Source organism: Osmia lignaria, chromosome 2 (assembly GCF_051020975.1).
Source record: "Osmia lignaria lignaria isolate PbOS001 chromosome 2, iyOsmLign1, whole genome shotgun sequence".
Classification (NCBI taxonomy): domain Eukaryota; kingdom Metazoa; phylum Arthropoda; class Insecta; order Hymenoptera; family Megachilidae; genus Osmia; species Osmia lignaria.
In genome coordinates this window covers 7,862,884-7,887,915 of record NC_135033.1, presented here as the reverse complement: position 1 = coordinate 7,887,915, position 25,032 = coordinate 7,862,884, and the positions used below count along the sequence as shown (strand labels likewise).

General features: G+C 38.9%; 3 protein-coding genes across 6 annotated transcripts in view; 2 read left to right on the top strand and 1 right to left on the bottom strand.

Moving 5' to 3' along the window:
* Nucleotides 1-1,644: 1,644 nt before the first annotated feature.
* Nucleotides 1,645-4,286, top strand: Cyt-c1 (Cytochrome c1). Of its 3 annotated transcripts, none has more exons than XM_034330372.2 (9): nucleotides 1,645-1,781; nucleotides 1,912-2,029; nucleotides 2,613-2,663; nucleotides 2,860-3,008; nucleotides 3,075-3,207; nucleotides 3,290-3,454; nucleotides 3,556-3,669; nucleotides 3,731-3,865; nucleotides 3,950-4,286. In XM_034330372.2, the coding sequence occupies exons 2-9, from the start codon at nucleotides 1,958-1,960 to the stop codon at nucleotides 4,058-4,060; spliced, it is 930 nt and encodes a 309-aa protein (XP_034186263.1). In that variant the 5' UTR covers nucleotides 1,645-1,781; nucleotides 1,912-1,957; the 3' UTR covers nucleotides 4,061-4,286. The 3 variants fall into 3 exon arrangements, with proteins under 3 accessions (XP_034186263.1, XP_034186264.1, XP_034186266.1); XM_034330373.2 differs by having other exon boundaries at nucleotides 1,770-1,834; XM_034330375.2 differs by lacking the exons at nucleotides 1,645-1,781; nucleotides 1,912-2,029 and having other exon boundaries at nucleotides 2,638-2,778.
* A 1,616-nt stretch (nucleotides 4,287-5,902) lies between these two features.
* Uev1A (Ubiquitin-conjugating enzyme variant 1A) lies at nucleotides 5,903-7,373 on the bottom strand. The gene is made up of 4 exons (XM_034330378.2): nucleotides 7,110-7,373; nucleotides 6,538-6,680; nucleotides 6,137-6,262; nucleotides 5,903-6,070 (listed from the first exon to the last, which is right to left on the bottom strand). The coding sequence occupies exons 1-4, from the start codon at nucleotides 7,132-7,134 to the stop codon at nucleotides 5,930-5,932; spliced, it is 435 nt and encodes a 144-aa protein (XP_034186269.1). The 5' UTR covers nucleotides 7,135-7,373; the 3' UTR covers nucleotides 5,903-5,929.
* Nucleotides 7,374-7,806: 433 nt separating this feature from the next.
* Src64B (Tyrosine-protein kinase Src64B) overlaps nucleotides 7,807-25,032 on the top strand; it is a 34,676-nt gene continuing 17,450 nt past the window's right edge. For both annotated transcript variants that reach the window (XM_034330371.2, XM_034330370.2), the window contains exon 1: nucleotides 7,807-8,037. The gene's annotated coding sequence lies outside the window, so the exon portion shown is untranslated. The remainder of the gene's footprint in view (nucleotides 8,038-25,032) is intronic.

Below are 25,032 nucleotides of genomic sequence, written 5' to 3'. Positions count from 1 at the left end.
ACATCTTTCTTAACAAAATGTTATACACCGTATCAGTTTGAAATTTCTATTTTAGATAATATATAAATATAAACCAAATAATGTTATTATCTCAGGATAAAAGTTACAGATGATTTATTAATATTTATGCGATCGAAAACATGTACAGTATGGATAACATGTGAATAAAATTCAACCCTTTTAAAATTTAATCGTACAACATTGGCATCATTGGCAAAGTAGACTTCAGTAACTACATATTCAACAAGACGGCCATGCCTTTATTTCGGGGATGTTGAATTCGTGCCTCGTAAACAAGCGCCATCTAATATAATCTAGTATAACAAAAATGTGAAACACATCGCAGTGCAACCAATCTAATGCACGTTGACGATAAGCAGATTGTTTCCATATCAACCACTATAACTCATCACTCAGTGTCTCGAGTTCTGCGTTACCATATCTCAATAAAAAAAGCATGTCCAGTCTTGCAGGATCTATAGTCACAGGGGCACCCTAGTACGGGGCCTGAGGCCGGTACCGGGTGCGATCCCCGGTGTCGGTCATAAAGTAGGCACCAGGGGAGGGTCTCAATTTAGATCTCCCCCGAGATGGGAACCCTGCGTGCCAGGCTTGGAGGGCTCCGGAGTACTATACATAAGGTCCCGGAACCCTCCTTTAGTGCCAGTGTCGATCGCCGTGGGGTTTTAGTCAGTAGGAATCTGACACTCCCCCACCGCCCACTCCACCCAGTGGACGGTGGGGGGTCTTATGCAAGATTTCCCCAAGTTAAAAAAAAAAACATAGTTACATCCACTGATTCGAGTAAAGGTAAGTAAAGGTAAGTAAAGGTAAGTAGCCAGAGAATTTGAGCCTCTCATGAGGCCGCAACAATGTTGCAAAACGTGAGGCCGCTATTAGGCGCTGGCGATAATGTTGCAAAGCACCAAAACTCCCCGCCGAGAGTGCAGGAATGTTGCAGGCGCGCACTCCCGACCTCACGTTTTGCAACATTGTTGCTCTCGAAGGATCAAGTGCCTCACAAGATGCGAAAATTCTGTGAAGCACTTGAACTTTCGCGCGCAACAATGTTGCAAAACGTGAGGCCGCGGTTAGGTGTTGGCGATAATGTTGCAAAGCACAAAAACGCCGCCCGCGAGATCGGGATTACGTGTTTTGCAACGATGTTGTGATCTCGCGAGACTTTACTTACCTTTACTTTTCTTTCCTTACCTTTACTTACCTGTATTTACTCTTACTCGAATCAGTTTTTATAATGTATTATTATATTTATAATATATTTATTATAAGGGTTGCAGTGATATGAGGGCTGCAGTGATGTAAGGGATACAGAGATGTGAGGGAGGCAACGATGTGAGGGATGAAGTGCTACAGGGGTAATATCGGCGAGGCCGATGTAAAGAATGGAAAGATATGTAACTGCGAAGGGAAGCCATGGTCGATAAAGAGGAAAAGGATAATAAATAACTGGGAAGGGCGGTTCCCGCGAAGCCCGTAGAGAGAAATAAAATAATAAATAATTAGGAAATGTGGGTTTGGCCCATAAAGAAGGATAAAATAAGGGTCTGAGGGAGTTAAAATAGTGTCTTTTCAGTAGCCTGTGTGAGGTGCGGTAAAAGAGGGATTGGTGAAACATGCAAGATTGTTATACCGACTGTGTGTTCAGTACCTGTAGATCTAACTGGACTTGGGATGTCTGGAACCCCTAAAATCATAACCACTCGAGAACAAAGGTCTTGTTAGATCTGGAGTCACTGTAGACTTAGAGACTTCAAAGTTGTGTAAGTACTCGTTCTCCTAGTCTTACCTCCTTAGGGTCTTGTGCCATAAAAATGTACATATAATAAATAGAAAAATTTAATTAATATAAATAGTAATTGTTTCACTATTTGATAAAAATTTATTGTATAGGCGTGCAACTGACTAATAGTCATTATACATTACACCTTCGGCCAACATGGCGGCTTCATTGGGTCGAGTTTGTAAATCTGGTCTTTTAAAATCAAATTATGGAACATTATTCAATCAGGTATGTACTTTAAACATATAATTCATTTATAAATATATCAAATTGTCTATTATAAAAATAGTATTCTTTGTCGAGATCTTAAATTCATAATATTGATGTTTTAAAGTTAATGTAATGTTCTTGCTGAACTACTGAACTTGTCGGCTGCTATGACATTTTTTCCCAAAGATAGTTTAGTTTTATATTATCTGTTATTGTCTCTAATCAAATTAGATATATGATATAACAAAACAGTAAATTAAATCAGAATTTGAAGACATTTTATTTCATGTTATGTAATAGTTATCAGGACAGAAAATTGTGATGCTGCCATGGTCAAGCAAATATGAGATCTATGTGGATAAAAGTAAAATACCAAATTTATAACTGGGAGTGTTCATAATTTTTAAAGATAATGATAGAATTAATATAAAATAATTGTTAATACTTTATGCCTTCAAATAAACTGGTTATTTCAACACTAAAAAATAATTACATCTGTCATTGTAGTGAATGTATTAGATTTAATCAACTTTATTGATACAATTTAAAATAAACTGATGCTTTATATTTCTTTTTATCTAATATTTGAATTTTTATTTAGCAGGTGCATAATTTTTCTACCGCAAACCAATGGTCTAAGGGTAGAAAAGTGGTATGTGTATTTTTCTAATGAATTGAAGATGTCCTTCCCAATCCTATTCCTAATGTGCAACCAATAAAGCTTATTTCTCATTAAATACATGTATATATATATATGCACATTAATTGTAAGTTTGAGTTATTTTAAGTATTATATTACTATATGATATTTGTAAGACTAAAGTTTTATATAATTTAAACAATTACAGTTATTAACATGTCTGGGAGTTACTGCAGGTGGTATCAGTGCATTAATCTATGCTTTGGATCGTTCTGTAACAGCTTCAGATTTAATAGCTCATGCACCTACTTTTAAGTGGGACTTCTATGGACTGTTTAATTCATTAGATCATAAAAGGTAATTAAAAGCATAATAGAAATGATATAACAAATAATTATACATGTATTATGTTTCATTATTTAGTATGCGACGAGGTTGGGAAGTATATAAAAATGTATGCTCAGCCTGTCATGGCTTGAAATATGTAGCTTATAGAGAACTTGTTGGTGTTACACATACCGAAGATCAAGCAAAAGCTATTGCAGAAGAAATTCAGGTAAATATTTACAAAAAATTAAGGTCAAATAACGCGAAATAAAATGTTTAAAAAATGTTTTAAAAAAATTATGTGAATGTAGGTACAAGATGGTCCTGATGATACAGGAGCTTATTTTATGCGCCCTGGCAAATTATCTGATTATATTCCATCCCCATATCCAAATGAGGAAGCTGCAAGGGCAGCCAATAATGGTTCTTCCCCACCGGATTTATCCTTCATTCTTAATGCAAGGCACAATGGAGAGGTAAATTCTAATATCATGTGTTATTTAATATTTCGTAGAAAAAAAGTATTAGTTAAAGAAACTAATTTTTTTTTTAAATTGAAATATATTTTACATTTTAGAATTACATATTTTCATTATTAACTGGATACTGTGATGCACCAGCCGGAGTTCAAATAGGAGAAGGACAATACTTCAATCCTTATTTCCCTGGTGGAGCTATTGGCATGGCACAAGTAAGTTGATGTAGTTAATAAAATATTCTGATTTGATTTCTGATTTATATAAATATTCTAGGTCATTTTCGACGAAGTCTTAGAATTTGAAGATGGTACTCCAGCAACTGCTTCTCAAATAGCAAAAGATATCACCACATTCCTTATGTGGACATCAAATTCTGAATTTGATGAAAGAAAGCGATTAACTATTAAGGTAATTATTTATTATTGTTAGAAACATATTTTTTTAAATGTATGTAATTATAATTAATCTTATATCGTTATTATTTTTTTACAGGCTATAATTATCTTCTCGACACTAACAATGTTATCATACTATTGGAAGAGACAGAAGTGGACAACTATAAAACATACCAAACTACTTTTCACGCCAACGAAAAAGCAGTAAACCTTTCTACGTACAATTACTTCAGCGATTAGCTCAAAGAAAGTGATTTGACGATGTTAGGCTCTTACATTGGAATGTAGTTTTTTACTTTGTTTGGAAGTTGCGGCATTTTCAAAGCGTAATTGCACGCAAACTGATAGACATTCTCTAAACACATCAATCGCCTTGTACATATAACTACAACCAATGACATCGTCGTCTGGTTTAAATAAATTGTTAAACTCAATTAATTGTATATTCATTGTGAAGAAAAAGTTTCCCAAAATATTAACATTACAAGGAGTAGCGAGTAATAATATAAAGATAATTTCTAAAGAAATTTGTTTATTTTTTCAAGCTTGACTTCATCGACATGGAATAATAATTATTTAATATTTTTAGTAATATGAATTAGATTACACTATTACATGATTTATAGTGTAATACTGAAGTGCTAAGCTGATGAACAGGTATGTATAATATTTCAGGTAGTTGAGAATTTTATAATATTATATGATAAATGTGAAAATGTGTTAAAAATCTCGTACTTTGGTTTGGATTTACTTTAAAAATAAGGACAAATATCACTACAGTTTGAATGACAAAATTTCAAGAAATTATATTATGTTTGAAATAATTTATGGTTATATTTCTTTTTCTATAATGTAACATAATTGTGAAAAGTTTCCACTCTGTATACAACTTAATGAGAAAAGTATAGTTAGTAGCAATTCACGGAAGAATTGCACTAGCCTAACAGACCTCATTCCCTAATGATTGCAAAGCTATTTATGGTACTTTGGATGTTTATTAAAAATTAAGTATGACTTCATTAATACATCAATTATGAAGCTTAAATTGAAGAGTAAATAATACATATGTACTATTACCTGCACTATAATGACCAAATAAACTTAAAATATATTTCTAGTACATAAATAGTGGAATGGAGAACTGAAGATGTAATCTAATGCTTCATATATTGATGTACCCGTTGATGCAACACTATACCATTTACCATATATGTTATTATAAATCAAATTACTACTTGGTACGATTCAATTGTAACATAACTCTATTCTTTTTTTTCATATATATATAGAATAAGAGGCCGTTCTTGGATGATGTCTCAACCAAACACGCTCGATACATGCTCACTTTTATGCTACTTGCACAAAAAGGCACATTATTACATCAAAGATTGATCTCAACAACCTGTTTGCTAAAATCTTAATAACAACTAACAGAGATAATGTAAAGTAAGACTTGATAAAAATGAGCACACAAAGATATAAATTATTAAAATTTAGAATGGTCTACAATAGTAATTACTGAGACACCTCCACAGATTATGAAATGGCACTTATGCACAAACTGAAATGTTACTAATTTACTTATTCAGGCGTTTTTTGTTTTTCATTTAAAAAACTTTGAAGGCATAAGTTGTTCTTACTGATTATTAATTTTATTACACAGTCTGTGTTTCCAGTTTTAAGAATCAAAATATGACTTTTGCTTTAGATTGTATTAACTTAAAAAGCTGAAACAGTATTTTCTTAATTAAATGTGAGTGCATATTTTTAAATAAGATATTAAAATTAATATAGTAATTATATATATATATAATATATAATATATGAAATGTGCTCTAAAATAAAAAAATGATAGATAATAATATACTTTATGAATTTTGTAAGTAAATATTTCTGTAAATTGAAAACACTGATTCAACTTTCATAGTCATCATCACCTTCTTTTCTTTTTACACAGGTGTTATTTCTTATTATATGTCTTTATTCGGCACCCATTTAATATTGTTTGGTACCTTCATTGGATCTCGCCCCATGCTACCACAAAAAGGAAGAGGTGTTGTGTTTAGATGTGGTTAGGCTAAAAGGTACTACCCTCTGGAGGCTGAGACAATTTCATATTTTCCTTCAATGTCATCAAGCGACGTAGCTCTTGAAGAACTGTCTTAATTGTGTATTCTCGTTGCCACTTTGCAAGTACTGGTACACTACGGTTATCAACCTGCAGAGTTTGATACATAAAATGTTTGTTTCCTTATTATTAATTTAAAAGAAACTAGATACTTACTGCTCCAGTAGTACTATTGATACAATTCATATTAATCCTGCTTAAAAATCTTACATTTGGTGCATCATCTGGATATCTCTGGCCACAATCAATTTTCAAACTGTACATCCTATTTTCATATGGTGTCTAAAAATATTATATAATGTTCAAGTAATTTGTTTACTTACTAATAATATTTGTAAGCACCTAATATTTTAATATTCTGTTCCTGCTGTTAATGACCAAGATTATAAATATTATTTATATTGTTTCAATTTCCATACACATAACTATAACTCATTCTACTTTTATTTAAATTTATACAATATCAAATCATATAAAGATTAATATATAAATATCAGTAATTATGATACAAAAATATTTATAAACAATCTAATTGGCACATTAAATTAGAAAATTACTCTAGGTGGTCCAATTATCATTCCAGTCCAATGTGTAAGAGTCATGTCATCATCGTTTTCCAAGCCCCAACTGATTGTACCATCTCCTACACCTTTCTGACCTTGTTCTAATTCCTCTAATAAACGAAAATTTCGAGGCACAACTAAAAAATATAAAATTACAGTTACCATCTATAAAACTGCAAATAAAATGTGATTAACCAAAAAGATATAGGGAGTACAGGTTATGACTATATACTTTAGGGTAAAGTATAACCTGCCATTCGTTATTATTTTTATAATTTCCTCTTAGATTCATATTAATTAGTTACAAGATAAGAGCAAAATATCAATAATATATTTTAAAAGTTGACAAATTAACCATCAGTTTTAAATACGTTTACTGTGTATGATAACTTATTAGAAAATGATAGGATACATCTTGCATTTCGACCAGGAATTTTGTGAAGATAATTTTTATCATGAAATTTTATATACGATTCGTTTTAAATGTTCCGTAAAACTTTTTAATTTCTGGAAAGTCTATTTGTTGTTCGTATCTTTTATCCATAAAACAGATATAAAATACTTACCTACACCGGTAGTGGGTACCGCCATGATATCTTATTTTTATGATACGCTGTATATTTTTCTAAAGAATACCGAATAACACCAAATAATATACCTCAAACTAATCCACTTCAGAATATGCGACTTAACTATAACGCGAAACTTTCATCACCTACAGCTGGGAGACGGAAAATAATATCTAATATTCAAGTGAAATTCACTTTGCGAAAATTCAGCCAACCTCCGTGAGGTTGTCTGTTTCCACAAACTACTTGCTTTCTAGACGGGTTTACTGCATCGTGAGTTTCTAATCTTGTAGCTACCAGCTGCTGTTTTAAAAATTTTAGATAAATAAGCTTGTAGTCTCTATAAATTGATATTTTACATTTCCATCAGATTCGCGACTATAACTATGAGAATTGTGAATTCTTTTATATAAATTTCAATTATCTTAATATAGATTTCAACATTAAGTTGTGAAAAAAATAAGATTTTTGAAAAAAAAAAGGTATTCGCGCAAGTATTATAAATATGTTATTTTAAAACATCGAATCCTGTAAATCAATAATGTTAATTGTGGGTTCATTTTATTTGTGGTATTTACAACTGAATATGTATTGAATCTTTTATGTTAGAATGGGGTTCTTTATGTTTTCGATGCTCTCATGAATAACACGAATATTAGAACGAAGGAAAGTTGGTACAAATGGCGGCGGACAGTAGTAGGGAGGAAGTTGGTAGTGTCAGACCGGCTGCGCAAGAGCAGCCCGCAAGACTGATTTTCCAATAATGAACAGCCCGTGGTAACTGTCAGTTCGCTCGTGGTGCATTCGTTGACTCTTGCTGCGCACAGTGTGTTCCGGCGTGTGTTAAAATGTGCTGTACGATTAATTGAATACTCCCCTGAACGCGGATTACTCGAAGAACACCGGGAATCCTGCTACAAGACAGGTATGTGAAAAAAAGAATTTGTATTTTTCATACATAAAGGGGCTGCCCTGAGAGCCGTGCATACTGTTTGACATGCGAACAGATACACCTATCGGGGTGCTCACCATAATAAACAAACGAACGCCATTGACCTTTAGCTGCGCATTGTTGCTAATTTCGAAATAGTTGCAAAAATGATGTTTTATACAAATAAAATCAACTTTTTTGTGTCAGTTTGAGCCGTATTTTATATAATTATTTGTTTTAAACGAAGTTTGTGTCACTTCAAAAATTGTTGAGGAAAAAGTAGTAAACAAAATGTATCGGTAAATTTAACTGGAAATAAATGTTTTTTGTTAAAAAAATATTTACTTCACATAGAGTTAAATGTTTCATTGCTTCACTATGCTATCGTGCAATTGAATAGTATTTGTTTACAACGATTAATTGCACGTATATCAGTTTCTGGTATTTTATGATAATAAAATTGATTCCTAAATAAAGTACGCACTATCATTATTTTATACTTTTTTCTCAAATCACAGTTTATTACAACGGCATTATAAAAATTGTTTCTATCTTCTTTTTATCGCAAATGCGTAAAGGTGGCGCCTTGAAACATTCGCTTTTAAAGCACCCAAAGCAGCTGTCAAACTTTCTTTTTATCAAAGCATAAAATAAACAGCAGAATCGTTCACTGTACATTACGTGTTGATAAAAACATGTGAAAATGTTTAACATGTTTAACAGCACGCATTTTAAATAAATCATTCGTAAACGAACACTATTATCGTGTTAGTACGGACGTCCTACTGGTCAAATTATGAAGGCAGTCGTAAACGTCCGCGAGAATCGAACGAAACGATAATCGCTATCAATGCAACTACGATCGAGTTTCGATAGTCTCGCGTCGCTGCTAATTTTGAATGTTTCAGATAAACGAAACAAGTTTCTTTTTATCAATTTAAGCTGTATTTTACGTAATATTTTATCTTAGACAATATTTCTGTCATTTAAAAGATCTTTGTAATATAAATACGTATTAAATACCATTTTAGTAAAAAACAAAAATACTTAGAAAATTTCATGAACCGGCGATTAATCCAATTACTCTTCTTCACGGAATCAATATAACTAATCGGGTCTACTTTTTATCTATATGATCAAATATTGGTGACCATGCGTTATCTCGTAAGAAAGCAGGAAAATGAAGGGCAGGCAATGAGGAGGAAAGTAAAAGAACAATAAACGAATTCCTTTCGTTCGAGTTACACCGAACAATCGGCAGCTTCGGTTCAGGTGTATACCGTTACTTAGGAGCGCGATTAACATCGGTAATATTCGATTGTATCGTATCGTCTGGGCGTGCAGGAGGCAGGAAAGAGGGGAAAAGTGATGGCGCGCCATAACGCGTACCATCGTCCTGGCTTTCTTTAATTGTAAATCTCTCGTTGCGTGGTGACCCCGGCACGCGCGCGCGACATTGCGTTCGCGAGCTTTCACCGCACGCGCCCACTTTGCAACGTGGATTGGCCGTTATCGTTCACGTTCGATAACATTTAATGCCAGGGAACATTCGAGTTCGCGATTGTACAGGGTGTTTCAATAATACAGGGTGGGTCGTACGAAACCAGGTGACCTTTTATCGCAGGAAAGCAGCAACTCCAAGTTTTCAATTTTAAAATATCGCGGTGTAAAAGTGAGAAAATAGGCTAATCGAAATATTAAAATGGAATCTCGCAGCGTTTTCCATCTCGGCATAATCATTGTTTCGTTACCGTTCACGATTAAGGTCATTGAAACCGCAGCGTGTTTCTGACAATAAAGGATTCACGTAGCTTCGAAATTTAACGGGGGCGTCTTTCTTCCTCTTTTTTTTTTTTTTTTTATCGTTTCATCAAACAAAACGAGGAAACGAGCAGGCGCGTGTAACCGCGTGTGTTAAGGCGTCTTTGGATGCGACGCGATAAGCGGTGGTTCAAGAGGTTGTTTTATCTTTGTGAGATTCACGGAACAGTCTGTGTATTGTGTCTCGTGAAACAGACAACGACACGCTTTAGAAAATGAGCGGGGAAAAAAAGGAAGAAAGATAGAGGAGCCTGTTTGTATGCACGTACGTACGATTTCACGTGTTCACACGGGCGTAAGAAGGAGAGAAAAAAAAAATTACGAAGAACAAGGAAGAAATGTTAATGTATTAAAAGTAGGTGCCGAAAACCATTTTCTGTCTTCCGGACACTTAGCATCCTCCGCCCACCGACGTCGTTTCAAAGATACGAAACCGTCTGCGTCAATGTGTCTTTAAATACTACTGGATCTGTCTGTGTTCTGGATAGACTTGCGTCAAACGTGGCATTAGAAGCAGCTTAGAGATGAAATAACGCTTTAATGGAATTCCGTGACGCGGATCTGTTTCAAATTTCGAATCTTAATCCTCTAGCCGTAGCCATTTCTAATTCCATGTATTGATTAAGCATGAAATTGATTAATTATCTTGGATAACATTGTTAAATCCTTGAGTACGTATCAGCAACGTTACAAAAGAAACTTTTTATTTTTGGAGTAGCAAAACCAGTCAGGCATTGTGAAATGCAATGATACTTTCACTTTTGGAAGCAGAGTCTATTAGTCGTAACGCGATCGTACACGTATAAACGATATCGTATCGATTGATTTCAATGAACCATTTGCAAGAAATATCCTCTAATTTATTCAACAAATTTAAAAAAAATTTCTAGCTCGATATCGGTGTTAGACATCTAACGTTTGAAATTCTTCGTTGCATAGTCAGATGTTGGAAAAAATTGCCAGCAAAACTGAATCAAATTTAATGCCTTGATACGTTTAGAGAGATCTATGAATCACTCTACATTATTTCTGATAATTTGAACAAGGAATATCGCAGTTGGTGTTATTAGAATTTGTAAAAGAATATAATTTGTTTGATTATTTTATGTTAGATTGGAGTTTGAAAAATTGAAACGTCAAAATAAATTTTGGAAAATTGTCAGCATAATCGTGGGACAGCGAGAGATAGCATAAAATCCCCGTTAACGGGCGTCGAGACTCCGTTTCCGGGAGAAGTGTTTTGCATTTAAAACACGCTCGAAAAGAATGCAAAGCTGGAGAGGGTATTTCGAGAAATCGTAATAAAGAAATTCTTCCCGGCTTGGCCGGCTCCATTTTATCTAGAAAACTTTCGGTCTTGTTCCCTTTACAATGCGGCCGACGAAGAGACAGCGGTGGTAGGCGTAAGAAAACTTTTTAAGTACCCACGAAAACAATCTCAAAGAGCCTTACCGTCATCAAATCCGCTCGAGGCTCGTTCTCCTCGTGAAAATACATCGTCGCGCCTAATTAATGTAATCACTGACCTCGTAAAGCGTACAGGTAACAACGAGGCGGGCTACTTACTTGGCCGGAGGTGTACGCTATTAAAAATTTATGCGACGTCGCTTTTCCCAATTAACTACTCTTTCAGCTTCGTTGTTCCCCGGAATTTCGAGGAAACACTCGTTACAATGAAGTTGAAAGAAACTTTACCTACACGTTTTCCACGTTTCAATCATTTTATTTTTATTAAATGAATTTTTTACCGACGCATTTTGCCATCAAACGGTGCAACTTTGTGACGAAACCCACTTTCACGATCCACTCTGTACTATTTTTTAAATATAAAATCTTTTTTCTCGTACCACTTTTAAAAAACACATATTCGTCGTTATTTACCAACGTTCATAAAACATTGAAGCGCTTTTAATCTCGTGGAAAGCGCGTTACAGATTTAACAAGAATCACAAGTTGTACAAAATCAACCAAAATTTCTTGCTGTTCTAGAAATTGTACGATGGAGCTCGTATTTCATTGAGTCTCCGTTATAAATACAATTTTTGTTGCTTCGTAACTTTATTTATGGTTGTTGCATCGGTAGACGGGATCGGTATCGCGGATCGTAGAAACGTTTCCGTTGGATTCGTGCCAGTTATCCGTCGAGAGTCCGCGATTTACAGGGCGGAGACGCGGCCTCGAGTTTTCCTTTCTGTCTAAGGGTCTTTTGTGCCCTTGGGAGACTTGGTCGACCCGGTTGCCACGACTTTCGAGACCCGGAAACGGCCAATTTCACGTGTTTCGCGTGGTCACGATGCTCGTCCCTGGTATTTTTCAAGCAAAGTTACACAGAGTATTGATTTAGAATCTTTCTATTGCGACTTGCTGCTAAATTCTTGTTGATTTTGGAAATTGAGGCTGGATATTCAAAGGTGAAGGTACCTTTCGATGGTTGAAATAAAACTAACCACATATTTCATCAATTTATTTTGATTTCGAAGAACTAATGGACGAGTTATTTACCCTTTCATTGATTTTTCGAATTTCAAAACGAATTAACTTTGCGATTGGAATATTTGTTTTAGAATTTTTTATTAAATCTTTTATTTAAACTCGTTTAAATTTCATTTGCTTTTACGGAATTTTGTTCAAAGTAAAAGGATTCTGCTTCTGCAAAGATTTGAAAAGTAATAATAAGGTTCAAACGAGTCCTCCTTCTGAACCAGTGGTACATATCTACGTTCCTTCGTTTCTTCCTTCATTTCAGAAATGGAAAATTAATTTCCATTCCCATTAAGTGCTAGATGTTCGCGTAATAAAGTGAGTGGTGAAAAACTGAAATTGAAAGAGGAATAGATTCGTTCTTTTATACGAAGTTGAGCTATCTAAGAAGATAAGTTTCAAAATCCCGCCTTGTATACCTGTTTCAGAGGATAAGAAATTTATCGAGTTAGGTAATTTGATAGGAAAAAACGTTACAGTTACCGAGCAGAGGCGACCGTAGCGAAAGGGTTAATCACCGCAGGATCGATCGAACGTAATCGATTCGTTTCGCGCGAAGTAATATCCAATTTGTAATTCCCTATCAACGCGAACCTTTTTTTCTACATTATTAAACGATCCACGTAACGCAGAATCGCGCGACAGATGTAGCCTGCTCGAAGATTAAACCGTTTCACCGATGCAACGAGGGTGGTAGCCGGGTGGAACAATGCGTCCTGGACGATTGCCGATGAAAAACCTGCTGGAAAAATCGATCGTAGCCCTTCTTTTCTCCCTCGTAGCCTGTCTCCAGGGGTTGTACGGAACCCTCTGAAGCGTCCTTCGAGACCGTCCTTATTTTAGGCCCGCTCACCCTCGAAATAGTTAACGAGATTCATCGCGTTCGTCGACGAAGAAGAGTGCGTTCGCGTGGTTCCTTCTCGAAGAAGGAAAAAAAAAAAAGTACCATGTAAACCTCGTGGCATCGACTTTACTCTCGCTTTCACTAATCGATACTCTCGCCACGCAGCCGAGAGAATGTTTGCGAGTCACAGGGTCCGGGTTCGGGCTAATTTCGGAACGTACATATATTCGTGTTCCGTTCTGTTCCTTCCACCTGGTTAGAAATAATGCTCCTTCGACTCGTTGAACACCGCTGATTCGCTTTTCACCACGGGAACAATTTGCACGGGAAATTCCTTTGAGCTTCCCGTCGAAGCAAACGCGACAGGCTGTTGCCGTGAAGTTTAGCCAGGAACGTCGATCCTGTCGCTCGATATTCATTTCCCGTGTTCCTGTAAAAGCTCGCGCTTTCTGTGTTTACTTGGAAAATTCGCCGGAGGAGCCTTTGACTGTGACGGGAAACGAGAGAACGTTTCTCACCACTTTTCAAGGAATTATTATCGTTCCCTTCGAACGAGCGTAAACATTGTGCTTGAGATTTTTCGTAACTGGATATATCTTCATTTAATTCTTATTCAAAATTTCCAAAGAATATTAAATTTCTTATCTACCCCTAATGGTTCTATCTCCCAGACTCGAAGTCGTCTTGAAAAATTTCATTCTTCCTCCCCGCCAGGACGGGAAAAAGGGTGTTGAAAACAAGGCACAGGGTCGTTTGACCTCCGGTTTCGTATCGTCGAGCGTTAAATCGTAGTCTCGTAGGTACATACGCAAAATAAGTTGGCATGCTCATTAAGTATACGAGGTAGAAAATGGTTGGTGGTTCTCTGTCGGTTCGTCCGTGTGTGCACGGTTAGAGTTAGGGGACCCCCCCTCGTCAGGGTGGTTGTACTATTGATTTTTTTCGCCCTGTCCCGTTGAATTATCGAGAGGAGGCTTTCTCTTCTCTCTCTCGCGTGGACGATCCTGCTGGCACATTGTGCTGTCCTCGCGAGGGCCGAGAGCGTGAACGGGCGTTAAGAAGAACAGAGGCGATAAAGGGAGGCGACGATAACGTCCGCGAGAACGATAACGTTTGTCGTTGGCGGTCGATCCGAACCGATCCGATCCAATGCGAATGGCTCGTTTATTCGAGCATACTCTCTCTCTCTTCGGATCCCATATTCAAGTATAATCCACAGGGGCTTTCATTTGCACTCGATCCGTTTCCATAATGGTACGACGCGATACTTCCAATTAGATTGTCGACCGATCAAGTGGCGACCGCGCGCAGAAAATTAACGAACGTTTCGTCCCTATTTTCGATACCAATTACGATTATTGATTGAGAGCTGTCGCGGTATTCGTTGAAACTACACCCCCGTTCAAGACACGAGCGTAGGAATGGAATCAAGTTCAAATATGTATACCTGGGAATCCAGGTTTCGATCGGCACTATTATACGGTGCCATTTAATTTGTTTAAGTACTCGTGAACTATTAATAAATCCTACCGAATATTAGGTGTAATTGTTAGAGACGAATATTAAACCGTCTGTCTGACGCTGAAACAGCGAGTCTGTGCGTTGGTATCAGAGCTGTCGAGACGAGGACACGACGCCACCACCCTTGTCGCTTTCCAGTCTCCTGCACCACTGTATGGTATTACATCCAGCCAGAGTGCAGTTTAGCCGTAATAACGGACGGAGGTGTAGCACGGCGTTAGATTAATCGAGTGAGTCGCCCACGTGTGGCGTATGGCACGTTAAGCATTTCTCACCTGCCTCTATCATTTTTTTTTCCTCTCTTACTCTGTTTCTGGGGCTCTCTGAAAGGGGCCACGCGTGTACCGTGCAAGATGTCCCCCACTCGACTGAGCCAAATTTAAACCACTGCAAAGGGAGGAAGAAATAAGCATAAAACTACCCTTAAAATTTTGAAGAAAGTTTGCTTTCTCCCCTCGTTCGAATCTCCGTATCCGTCCTACGAAACTTTGTTGCTCGAAAATTTGTCTCAAAAAACATGCTTCTCAACTCTTCGTATCTTACTTGATGTTCGCTCTACACGTCTTTGCTTTCTTCGCGCGTCTCGCTCGACGTTCTTCTAAATGCATTTTTACAAGTGGATCGACTCTGCGATCAGGCTCGCAACAACCGAGAAATATCAGGAAAGGGAGACCTTCAAAGGGGCGAGGGTCGAACCGTGATCCTGTGCTTTACGAGTGGTGCTCGACAAACTCGAGCGAACGGTACAATTTCATCGGCGGGTCGGCCAATAATCTCGTCGACAATGCGGCTCAGAAGCGAGTCAGCTGGCGTCTTCGATCCGTTCTCGAGCCGCTAGTCAACGTCGACCATTACGGATCGTCTCTTTGTCGCAGAAAAATTTCACTGAAATAAAAAAGGCATTCGTGAAAAATGAATCGTGTCGATTTCTCTTGCCAGTACGGCGATGATTTTCGTGGTTGCACGTACGAGTCGCGGAGTTAACGACACGCGATTAAAGTATAATACAGGCGGGGACAACAACTCATTAGAATTTTAAAGCCGACGTTGCCCGGTCGTTCTCTATTAAGGCTATGAACGTAAACGTTGCTCAATTTCAACTAGTTATATACCTCCTCGTTGCTCTCGGATTTATTTATCCTACCGGAGCTTTCGTAATTACAATCATGAAGATTCCAAGAGTTATAAAAATGTGTAATTATCAGGCGAGAGACGAACGAAGAATTTCAACGAAAAGTATTCTTGTCTGGAGTGATCGGAGAACACAAAGGGTTAATAAAACGCGTTTCTCTCGCAATCTCGCTCTACATAAAATTTCATCATTCCGCAGTTGAACTTTTCATTCGCTGTTCCACGTTCAAAGCTCGGTCTCTCCCCTTCGGAACGCTCTACCGTCGCTCGGTTAAACTCCATAGAAAACAAGCCACGGTGAAACTCGCGAAGCTTGAAGCATTTCCAGGCTGATGACACCTCTGATTCTCTTTGACACGCGGCAACGCTTCGTTTTATCAACCTTCCGACTGAAAGTACGCTGCGCGTATCTTTGACAAATGTATCGAAAACGGTACACGCGGATCAGTTTCGAAGAAAAATCTTAATTACGCCAATGGACGATCGTAATAGAGGCCCGTAACAATGGGTCTGCGTGACGCGGAGAGGGACAGGCCCAGCTGGCCCTATGGTTTTTACCGCTCGTTTAGCACACCTTGGTGCACCCTGGCCACGCACCAAGAGTCCGGTCTCCCTCTCTTTACACGGCTGGTAACACATGTTGCCTCGAGTATACGGCCATTGTCTCGTGTCCTGCTGGCTCCCTGGGTGCGCACCGGCTGACTGACGAGCGAACACGAAGGATTTCTGATCGTACACTCGAACGACGAGGAGAGATTTTCGATAGGTCGCTGGCACGTTCCGATGTTTGGCCTCGTCTCGCCGCCTGGTCCCGCGGAAATTACGCTCGTCCGCTTCGTATAATGGCCTCCTGAATATTTATCGCGGATACCTATCGACCGTACGGTGCTTCGAGTGATCCGTCTAGTCGATTGAGATTACTAATATTTGGCAAGTGTTATATACCGGAGAGGTTATCAAAGTTTGTCGAGCGAATCGACGACAAATTGGAACGATTAGAATCTGTTTGTTTCAACGCCATAGGATAATTATATATTTTTATTCTCATAGACCGCAATTATTTGAAAGGCTGTAACGAGGCTCGTTACTATGATAACGGAGGAGTAGCCTCTGGTAAATACACGCACGCTTCGAAGCAATTAGAGGATTACCTAATGAAATGAGATAGCCAATTATTCGAAAGCTATTCACGCTATGCAAACTGAGTAATCAGTAAACATTTTACACTGTTGAACATCGAAGTTTCTAGCATTTGATGCGTTTCCAAAGTTTCCTATTTACTTTGCACTCTATCCATGAAATCACCTTATAAAACTATACTTTTATCGTTTAAAGGAAGTATCAGGAATCGATGGGGTAACGATCGAGCTGTTCGATATTCGTTAAATGGAGTCGGGTCAAAGGAAATTTTCGTGTATGCTGTTATCGTTTCTCTTGGGTGTTTAAAAGGTGAACGAAACGATAAGCTCGATGAAAAATCATGAGCACTTTAATAGCTTACCTCGTGCCAGACCTGACTTTGCATATTTCCTTAAACGCGATAATTATCTATCCACCGTGCTGTGACCTAGTTGCAAACGAACGAGGAAAACAGCTCGATTCGCGTGCCGACAAAAGATTGAAAGGGTAAAAGAGATGAAGGAAAAACGAAATAAGGTCGAAGGGAAATGCCAGTGTTTGTAGATGCAATATCTCTTAATGGAATCGTAACGCGAACGAATCGGGAGAAGAGACAAAAGGACGAAGGGAATAGCCAGCGAATCGTGCGAGTTAATTAACCTTTTGCCCTAATTACCCGTGGCAGAAATCTCGTACGCTCGGTCAGTGTCGAAACTACGATCGCCGTTTTCTTTCGGCTGTACCGTTGATATTCATGATATCGTCGCCGTGCTGACAATCAAAAACGACCGGAATAGACAAAGCGGTGGAGGGTGAGCACCGGAAGAACGATGGAAATAAATAAAACATGAAGTATATTCGAAGGGACAAACGCTATTAGCTGACTTGTACGGGAAGAAGCTTGTTTAGCGGGATTAAAACGTGCTGGAAGGATAAGAAAATGTAAAACACTCGGTTTTATTGCTGCTTTCTATTCTCCTCTTGTCATTGTTAATGTTATTTGATGTCGATGCTGTTGGGAGACATTGTTCGAGAGGTTTCCTCGTATAATCAGGCGATTGAAAAGGATAATTTATAGCATAGTTTGTGAGAAATATTTTAATCAGAGAAATTATTGGAGGTATGGAAGAAATTTGTAGGAAATTAATATTTCCAATGCGTAAGAATGATGGGAACTCCGCGTCGTGTGACAGTGTACATCGTTCGATAAGAAAAAGAGAAGAACGAAAGGAATTGTAAACGATACGGTTAATTGCTACTTCATGAGGTCGTTAAATCTTTTTACCCAGTTTTCTTTGTTTTTCACAGTACATTACCGCTTTCTTTCTCGCGATAGATGTTTTTCTTTCTTCCTTAATGGTACTTGCTCGTTAAATGGAACTATTAAAAGTTTCGAATTGCCTCCGAATGAAAAACCACGAAACTTCCAATTAAGAGGCGTATTTAAAGACGAAGAGCAGAATTTTGTAATAGAGATTATAGAAGTTATTGTACCTCTTTCAAAAATAAATTCTATAATTTTTCATCAAGAATCACGTGGTATCCGCTTTTACAAAAATTCGCATAATCTCTCGCATGGATATCATTCGACATTTCTCATTAAAGTTTTTTGCAAGAGTAATCGAACTCGTCTTTTATAATTCTTAATTAAAACGTTTCTTATCGCGTCCTTCTTAAGCTTCCATTAAACGTTGAACGTGCAATGGTAGTTGACTATAAGCATCTCGCATTTTCGACGTTTAAAGGCCGATCGTTCGCGGTCGAGGTCGTTTCCACGAGTTTTTCACGAGTTTTCGCAGGGTTGCCCGATAATTTTACGAGGTAAGCCCGTATCGTGCAACACGTGTCGGCGACACGCTTTCGAAACCGCCCTCGTACATTTACCTGTACCGTAGATTATTATTTCCCGCAGTATCTGCGCCGAGTTACTTTATTACGTGCATCGTTATACGCTCGTTGCTTCATTTTTCAACCGTTTTGCAATCGCGTGATTTGCATGTACGTTCCGTTCGAACGGCGGCCAACTTATTTCAACGAAGAAGAAGCTTGGTTTGCGACCAAAATGACAGGGTTCTAAGGAACTAGCTACGAGTCTGACTGAACGATTCGATTCTATTGTAAGGTGATCGGCCCCCGGTGTACACCGGGTGGCCCAATGGATTATTCATGCGAACAGTAAACAGTGAGCCCTCACGCGCGGAATGGAGCGTACAAAGTGGGTCCGATAATTCTTGGGACCAACCGGGTCGCATCTGGCTACCACGTGCTTAAGACTCTTACCCCTGGCCAACGTGCTCGTTCGGTTGAACGGGGCAGTTCGTTAATGACAGAGCGTACATATCGTGCCACGTAGTTCAGATTTCTTCCTTTTCTGATCGACGAGCTGGCCAGCACGTGTTTATCGGGGCCATTGCACGAAACGTGCCTCGAATTCGCTGATCCTTCTAATACTCCTCTCATGGGTGCCTCTCTTTCGCGAAACGCTATCGTCGAAAGAATTTTCGGGGTTGAAATCGTTACACTCGAGAGATTTGTTAGAATTATGTGCTTAACGACAAACGTTTGCTTGTTCCAGGGTTAAATAATTAGCTGGTTTAATTACAGATTCAATGATTACATGGTAGAATTTTTCCTTTAATAATTCTCCAAATTGAACGCTCATCAAACCAGAAACGCTGATCTAAAAAGCGCATTAACATTTACTCGCAACAATTGAAACCAATAGTTTTCTAGAACAGAAATAGAAAACAGTAGCAAATTATATAACTTGCTTATTGCTTCGCGAAACGTATACGCGAAAGTAGAGAATCCATTGCAAAACCAGCGATAGGATTTTCGAAAGTTCGATTTTTATCTGGGAAGTCGGAAAGATATTTCCAATTGTGAGAATTACATTGGTTCTTTCTCGTTGTTTGTTTAATTTTTTATATTACCGAAAGGACCGAAGAAAATTTCGCGCAATGTATTGAAATCGTATTTTCGTGTTCTTCGCGTTGCTATTTTCCTCTAGTATCACGGTGCGCGATAGAAACGAGGGAATTCGTAGGATTTAGATGAAACAGAACGGTTGTTATCTAATCTTGGAGCATACTCCAGCTGCGACCACTTAAAAATATACGCTCCATTCGTTTCTTTTTCTTTTCTCGTTCTGCTACGTGGGACTGGCGAGAAAAAGGGAAATAAATTAAAGGATTTCCTCCAGGATCAGCCGTAATGCGAAAATTAAACGGAAACTTTACGACGAACCGATGTATTTTAATTTTTTGCTAGTCATTTTTATTTCTCCGAAAGCAAAGTTTCACCGTCGAACCATCGTCCGTGAAAATTCATCGACGCTGAAAATCTGGAACGGAAGCTCGAATTGTTCGCGTTCATGGATTATATACATATATATATATTTTAACGCAGCTTCTCTGCTTGTTCGAAGAGGAACTTTCTCATCGCCGAATTTCACTCGAAGTTGATCCGTTGTTTTTCGTAAACAAGCAGAACCATGAGCGAACGATGGGTGTTCGAGCGAAAGATCCAGTTTCCAGACACTTTCCTATAGTTCCTTCCTATCTCATCGTCTATTCTTCGCCTATTTTCTGGCCGAATTTCTCTCGCGATGCATACCGAACAAGGCGAAGTTGAAAAACTCCTGGACGACCGAGTTTCCCCGTCTTCGTCGTTTATTATCCGGTCTATCTTTATTTTCTTTCTCCTTGTTGCTTTTCAGTGTTAAACATTTTTTTTTAAAACGTGTATTCAACTGGTTGCCGTTCGAAAGGGTTGCTGCTCGAAAAGTTTAATAAACGAGCCATCCAGTCGTTCGTTCCCCTCCTTTTTCTTACCCCTGCTGTCTCGTTTCCAGGGTAAAAGCGAGAATCACCCCTTTCTCACCCTCTTTCTCTCTGTTCGATTCGTTGCCTTCCTCTACGTCGTTCCTCGTCTGTCCCGCAGCTTTCGACTGTGGGACACGATCGATCGATACCCATTCCCCAGAGGGAGGTAAATTTTCGCACGGCAACAAGATATATCCGGAAATAGGCCCGCGACATTAATAGACACCGGCAACGTGGTAACACCTTTCTCATTCCGTCGCTCTTGCGGTATGATCATTTTCCAGGGCCGTACATTCCATTAGAACAATTCATCCCCGTTTTTCCGTCGGGAATTCACGGTACCTCACGAGGAACGATGCTACCAATTCGGATTTCATTGACTGACGGGCTGAAATCGTTGATAAATTGCGATTGTGCCCCTTTGTATTCGCGATGGGCTATCATTTTCTCTATTTGACACCGGAGAATTGTTGTATCTTTTAACGAACAGGTATCAGGAAATAGGATTCCTATAATTTCCAGTGTCAATTGAATGGAACAAAAGGAAATACAATCCCTAGAATTTCCAAGTCATTCTGTGTAACAGAGAATCGAAGTAATCATCCAACTCCTAAATCCTTTAAACGAATGCAAATATGACCGAAAAATCTTTAAACGAATTCGCGTTTCAATACGATCGATAGCCTTTCACACCCGAAATTTTCAGGGTTCGATATACTTGTGCATCCTCGATCGAATTCGGGTAAATGTAGCTCAGAATCCATTCGATAAGATCGAGTGTATTTTCGTTTCGCTCGTAAAAGTTGCAAGCTGTAAATGCAACTTTCCCCGCGGTGTTCATGTTTGAATTCATATCGCATACGGAGGTAGTGTGCGTCAAACCGGAGCGTAGAACGTCAGGATCGCATCGATTTATCGTTCTCGCCATGGTCGGCGGTTTTCGCCGGAATTCGAACTAATAATGCGACCGAAAACAATATCGCGAATCGTAATTACGACGAACCGTGTGCGAACATTCTGCGTATGGCAGGTTATTCGTTATCGAACTTGGTGGTTTTGTTACCTCTGCTCGTATCCCGCGCACATTTTCTCCACGCGATAGAAATAACAATCGCTGTTGCATTGGGAAATATTCTAAATACCGTGATCGCGGAATGTTGCTCTCGAATCGTAATTACGTCTTTTGGAAATTAACTAATATCGCTTTCTATCGGCATTGAAATGCAATTTTAATCGATCGAACCGTCCCAGCAAACGATTGTTCACCGATCTTTTATATAATGGAATTGTGTGTTTTTCTGTTGAACGTTGGTTACAGCTGGAAAAGCGTTGGGAGAACGAATTTTTAATGTACCGTGATCGTTACACTTTCGAAGGGGAAACGATAACCTTTGAAGGGATATATTGTTTGATAAACGACCATGTAAAAAGCACGGTCGAGTGTGAACTGGTTAATGAATGGCTGTAATTCTTTCTTTGTGAATCAAGTGGGTAATTAGAAACGAAAGATCGTTTCTTGATTACTGATACGTGGCTGGGAATGGGAACGTGTTGCCGATATTTATCAATTGTTTTATCGAAATATTTAATAAATAAAGAGAGTTTCTTTGTTCGGTGAATTCATTAGAGAACGCAATATCTAAAAATTTCTAATAAATCCGTCGTAGAAGATTTCATATATCAGTTCTATAAAAGTAAATTTATCGGGGAGCAGAAAAAACATAAAGATTTATGAAAGAATCCGATAACGCTTGTGCTCTCGTTTAAGTATTCCTTGTATCTTTCATCAGCGTGTAATCAATTTTTCCCAACCCGTAACATCCTTTCTAAAAATAAATCGATACTCCTTCAATTAGCAAGAGAATCTTGGATACATTCCTCGGCAATGATTATTCTAACCATCGAATGAAATAAAAGCCTAATAGTAGATTGTCTCTGGCTGGCTGGTAATGAAAATAACACTCGCGTAAAGATAGTGTGCGCGGTGGACACGCGTGTAACGCGTTGCGGCTCGAAGCGGGTCCGAGCGGTGAGCGTGCAAGAGCCGAGACGAATCTTTGAAAGGCCAGGTTGGGTAGTGCTATCAATAGTTCGTTCAAGTACCTACTGCTTTACCCTCCAACCTTTTACACACAGTGACGTAGGGAAAAGTAGTAGGGTCAGGCATAATGTCGACGTTCAGACAAAAGGGACGCACACCGTTCTACTCGAGTCGTGTTTCTTTGTCAGCTTAGCGTTGGGAAAGATCGAGGTAACAACCATACCGGAAGGCTTCCCGGTGTCACGATTTTACGCGTCGAACGGAAATAAAGTAGCGACGTTATTGGAACAACGGCGAAAGGTCAGGGGGAAGGTTTTAAAACGAGCCAAAAGAGCATTCACGCGACGCGTGTTTTATGAAAATATGACCCGAGTCGTTTTTCTCCTGCGATCCATAGATTTACGGTCGATGAAAGTTGGCGTCGTTTGTCAAGTAAAATCGAGCGGAACTACGGAACGGTGCAAAGCGTGCGACGGAAGGTGAGGGTGTCTGTTCCTAGCTCAACTTCCGAATGGATATTTTATTTCGCGAAAGGTGTTTCGCGAGTTTGTCCCGTGGAAAGTCACGTAAATTTTCGTGGACCAGACGGCAAGGAAGTTGGAAGTAACTCCAGCGCCAGGAAGTCGTTTCGAGAGACGACGTAATAGCATTTTAGCGATATCGAGCGGACTCGCGTTAACTTGCGTCACTAGCAAGCGGGGTGCAGAAGGTCGTCGAACTTTAAAACCCGTGTCCGAGTGCTCTAGAAACCTCGAATTCGACCGCGAGGATTCGTTGCACCCTGGATTATTTTTCGATCGAATTTTCCGTTCCCCTCCTACGATCAGGCATCCCCAGACGGATTCTATTTACGGGAGAACGAGTTACCTTGCTTTTATCGTCAATAGTTTCGACCAGGACTTTTTTCATTCTTCAGACACATTGTACAATGAATGTTTTATTACAGCTGTTTAATTGGGTATATCGAACTCTGTGCGATTTAATTATCTAACGTTTGATTTTTCAAGTGTTTTTGATTTGAAAAACTGGTAATTTGTTTCCAATAATTAACTAGAAAATTCGTTCGATTTGAAACGATTAAAAAGCTTTTTTACACTTCACCGATCCTCTTTCGAACAGTTCGTTACGAACAGAGTTTCCGGCGCAACGAATCGGCAATTACAGCGGGGCAAAAGGAGAACGGGACGGAATTAAATTCGGATCGGGCTCGCGATTCGTCCGAGAAGAATTCGATTCGAGCACCTTTTCGCGAGCCGGTTTGCGAATCGCCAGGTGTTTCAACACACGTCGTTGAATTTTCGTTACGAGCACGTTCCCGCGAACGGACCAGAACGAGTGACCTTTCAAATGCTGGCCGACTGTTCCGAAAACCTCGAATCCCCAAGCGAAATCTCGCAATCGATCTGTTACCCGATCAAATCCGCTCGTTCTGCTCGTTCCGCTCGACTGATCGTTAAATCGCCTGTCCGACCGTTTCCTTGCAAATTTATTTCGGGAAAATAGAAAATTCGCCGAGCGAATCGGCGACGATAAGAATTCTTCGCGACTTCCGCTACCAATTCCTACTTAATTTGCAAAACGGAAAAGCGCGTTAAAATTGCAACCAATGCATTTTAGATGTACGAATTCTTCTATCGAAGAGATGAAAAAAGAGATAGCAACAGAAAGAGCAGACGGGATGAAACGCGAGGGGAGGTTTCGTGTAATTTCGATCGATTCGCGAATGGACGAAACGAATTTGCAGGCTCGTCGCGTCCGTCGCGATTCGCGCAACCGTTCCTCGCGAAAACGGATCGATCGACGAACGGTTAGCAAAAGCGTCGGGTACAACGACCGAATTAATAACAATAACTCCGCGAGGTAGCTAGGCGTGCGAAAATTTATTGCCAATTTTCTTAGCTCGACGCGAACTTTCCTTATGATGCAACGGCACGGAAGCCGGGGGTATCTGGGTCGAGATTGAATTCAGATTCACGAATTAAAATGACCGGCCGATTGAGAAGTTTATATAAAAATAAGGATCCATTAACTTAAATGATTTACAGCGAGGAATCATTTTTTTACTCGGATAGTTTCATTTCTCCGCCACCGCGTCCTTCCACCTGTTTTCCTGTTCTCCGCTTCGATTTCCTTCTGCCCTTTCTTCCTAGTTCTCTCTCGCTCTTCCTCGTCGATATTTTTTTGTGTCTTTCACCTTCGTTTTTTGC